The sequence below is a fragment of the Mandrillus leucophaeus genome, unplaced genomic scaffold (assembly GCF_000951045.1).
Source record: "Mandrillus leucophaeus isolate KB7577 unplaced genomic scaffold, Mleu.le_1.0 Scaffold863, whole genome shotgun sequence".
Classification (NCBI taxonomy): domain Eukaryota; kingdom Metazoa; phylum Chordata; class Mammalia; order Primates; family Cercopithecidae; genus Mandrillus; species Mandrillus leucophaeus.
The window spans coordinates 994,827-997,526 of NW_012109397.1; the positions used below are offsets into that span (position 1 = coordinate 994,827).

A 2,700-nucleotide genomic window follows, 5' to 3' on the forward strand; every position below is an offset into this window, starting at 1 on the left:
CCTGGACCTCGTCTCTTTTCTTAAGCAAAAAAAACTGTCTACAAAATTTGGTGAAACCCAGCTAATCTCTTAAGTTCTCCTCTGTAACATGTTGTGGCCATCCTCAAGTCCACCTTTGCTGTGGGCTCCCTGTTTGGGGGAGACTCAGCCTAACCTGAGAGCCTTTTTCTGCTTCCCAGGCTCCTAGGCAGTAAATAATTCTGCTACCACTGCTGTGACCTAAAAAAAAGGCCTCGGCCACCGCCTCTAGTCAATCATAAGCCCTGAAATATTTCCAGGATATTAGATTATGAGGGCAATTAAAACTCATAATGGTTTTATTTTTCCAATGCTCCCTTTGCGATTTTCAGAACATTGAATAACAATTGAGCCTCTAAGCAACAAGAGTGACCCTGCAGGAAATTGCCAGAGGCTTGTGGAAAATTTTAACCAGCTCAGGCTTTGCTGGAATGGGGATCATTGGTCCACCATCATTATCCCTGGTAAGAGATTTCAGAGGGAAGAGAAAACCTCGTCTGTAGATGACCTCAACTCAGGTTTTACTCCTTTCTTTTCTGAAAAAGAGCCTCAGCACATGTTAACAGGAGGCAGCCTCCTGATGCTTACCTGTTCCATAAGAGAAATTTAGACACTGTTAGGTAAGAAGGAGAATTCCACTGTAGTGGCTCAAATAAAGAGACATGAAAGATAAGACTATTACAGAGGTGGGCAGGGTCAAGGGTATAAACAAAGGATAATGAGGCACCCAGAGGCATCCCAGGAAAGCATTGCCACCCTTAGGGGTGCAAGGGAAAAGGGAGGAAGGCCAATGAGCCGCAGAGCTGTGGGGACGCTGTCCACTGGAGACGTAGCCCACGGCGAATCAGCCACTTCTAGAGCGGATGCCGGAGATGGGAGGGAGCTGGGCACAAACACCTCTGCCCCTGTCTCCTCCTCCCCTGAGTTTTCCATTGCTTCCCTCATTGGCTGACCGCAAACAAAAATCCAACCTGCAAGGTAGCTGAGGAGCTGCAGCCTTCTGGGCAGAATAGAAAGAAGGACAAGTGAATTAGGCCATTTTCGTGTTGCTATAAAGAAATATCTGAGGCTGGGTAACCTACAAAGAAAAGAGGTTTAATGGGCTCCTGGTTCTGCAGGGTGTACAGGAAGCATGGTGTTGGCATCTGCTTCTGATGTGGGCCTCAGGAAGCTTCCAATCACAGCAGACAGTGAAGGGGAAGCAGGCACATCACATGATGAGAGAGAGAAAGCAAGAGAGAGGGAAACAGGGAGATTCTAGACTTTTAAACAACCAGGTCGTGGGTGAACAACCTGAATGACAACTTTTTTTGAGACAGAGTCTCGCTCTGTCACCCATGCTGGAGTGCAGTGGTATGATCTCTGCTCACTGCAACCTGTGGTATGATCTCTGCTCACTGCAACCTTCGCCTCTCGAGTTCAAGCTCCGAACTGTCTCAGCCTCCCAAGTGAGTGGCTGGAATTACAGGCGCATGGCACTACGCCCAGCTAATTTTTGTATTTTTAGTAGAGATGGGGTTTCACCACACTGTCCAGGCTGGTCTCGAACTCCTGATCTCAAGTAATCCGCCTGCCTTGGCCTCCCAAAATGCTGGGAGTACAGGCGCATGCACCATGTGCAGCTAATTTTTGTATTTTTAGTAGAGATGGGGTTTCACCACGTCAGCCAGGCTGGTCTTGAACTCCTGGGCTCAAGCAATCTTTCTGCCTCAGCCTCCCATAGTACTGGGATTACAGGTGTGAGCCACCATGCCCTGCCACCTTTTCTTTTATTTCAAAAACACTACTACTATGTGGCAAGCCTAATGTTGGGGCATCTCTTCTCTTCTACAAGTGCAGAGAGGCTTTGGGGAAATAATATTTCTTTTTAAGGAAAACACCAGCCACCATATTCTCTCTTCGAAGTCTCAGTAAAATTTGGCGTAAATACCTCCAGAGGTTAAATGTGAAGAGAAATGAAGCGAACTTTATCTGAAATGGAAAAGAGCAGATTACCTGAGGGATAAGGTGGAGCAGAGCATCCCCAGACAGTGTCCCGACGGCCAAGCCCACAAACAGCTGTAAGATAAGTCTGTAGTTCTCCTCACAGCTGTGGAAAAGGACCAGTGCTGTCCCCAGCATGGAGCCCAGTGTGAGAAGGGTGACAGCCACCGTGCTGTAGCCATATTCTAAGTCAAAGGAGATCATAAACACAGTAAGTGCCCAGTGCCCTCCATTCCAGCCTCAGTTGGCGAAAATGCCAGAAGAATCAGTCTTACAGTAACAGCCAGTAGGGATATGGAATTTTTAAATAAGTGTTTTGTTTTTATTTTGAGACAGGATCTCTCTGTCACCCAGCCTGGAATGTAGTGGTGCTATCATAGCTCTCTGCAGCCTCCACCTCCTAGGCTCAAATGATCCTCCTACCTCAGCCTCCCAAGTACCTGGGACTACAGGTATACACCGTCATGCCTGACTCATTTTCTGTTTTTTTTGTTTTTTTTTTGGAGAGATGGAGTTTCGTCATCTTCCCCAGGCTGGTCTTGAACTCCTGGACTCAAGTGACCCACTCCTCTCAGCCTCCCAAATTGCTGGGATTACAGTTGCGAGCCCACTGCTCCCAATTTGGAATTTTTAAATAAGCGTCTTGTTGTTTTTGTTGTTTTTGAGACAGGTTCTCACTCTGCTGGCTTGAGTTGGGGT

At 47.2% G+C, this 2,700-nt stretch overlaps 1 protein-coding gene across 4 annotated transcripts in view; it reads right to left on the reverse strand.

The window, feature by feature from the left end:
* Positions 1 to 2,700, reverse strand: part of SLC39A12 (solute carrier family 39 (zinc transporter), member 12) — a 107,688-nt gene that overhangs the window by 62,952 nt on the left and 42,036 nt on the right. For all 4 annotated transcript variants that reach the window (XM_011968901.1, XM_011968900.1, XM_011968902.1 and 1 more), the window contains one exon: positions 2,014 to 2,186. In XM_011968901.1, coding sequence (XP_011824291.1) covers positions 2,014 to 2,186 — 173 coding nt within the window. The remainder of the gene's footprint in view (positions 1 to 2,013; positions 2,187 to 2,700) is intronic.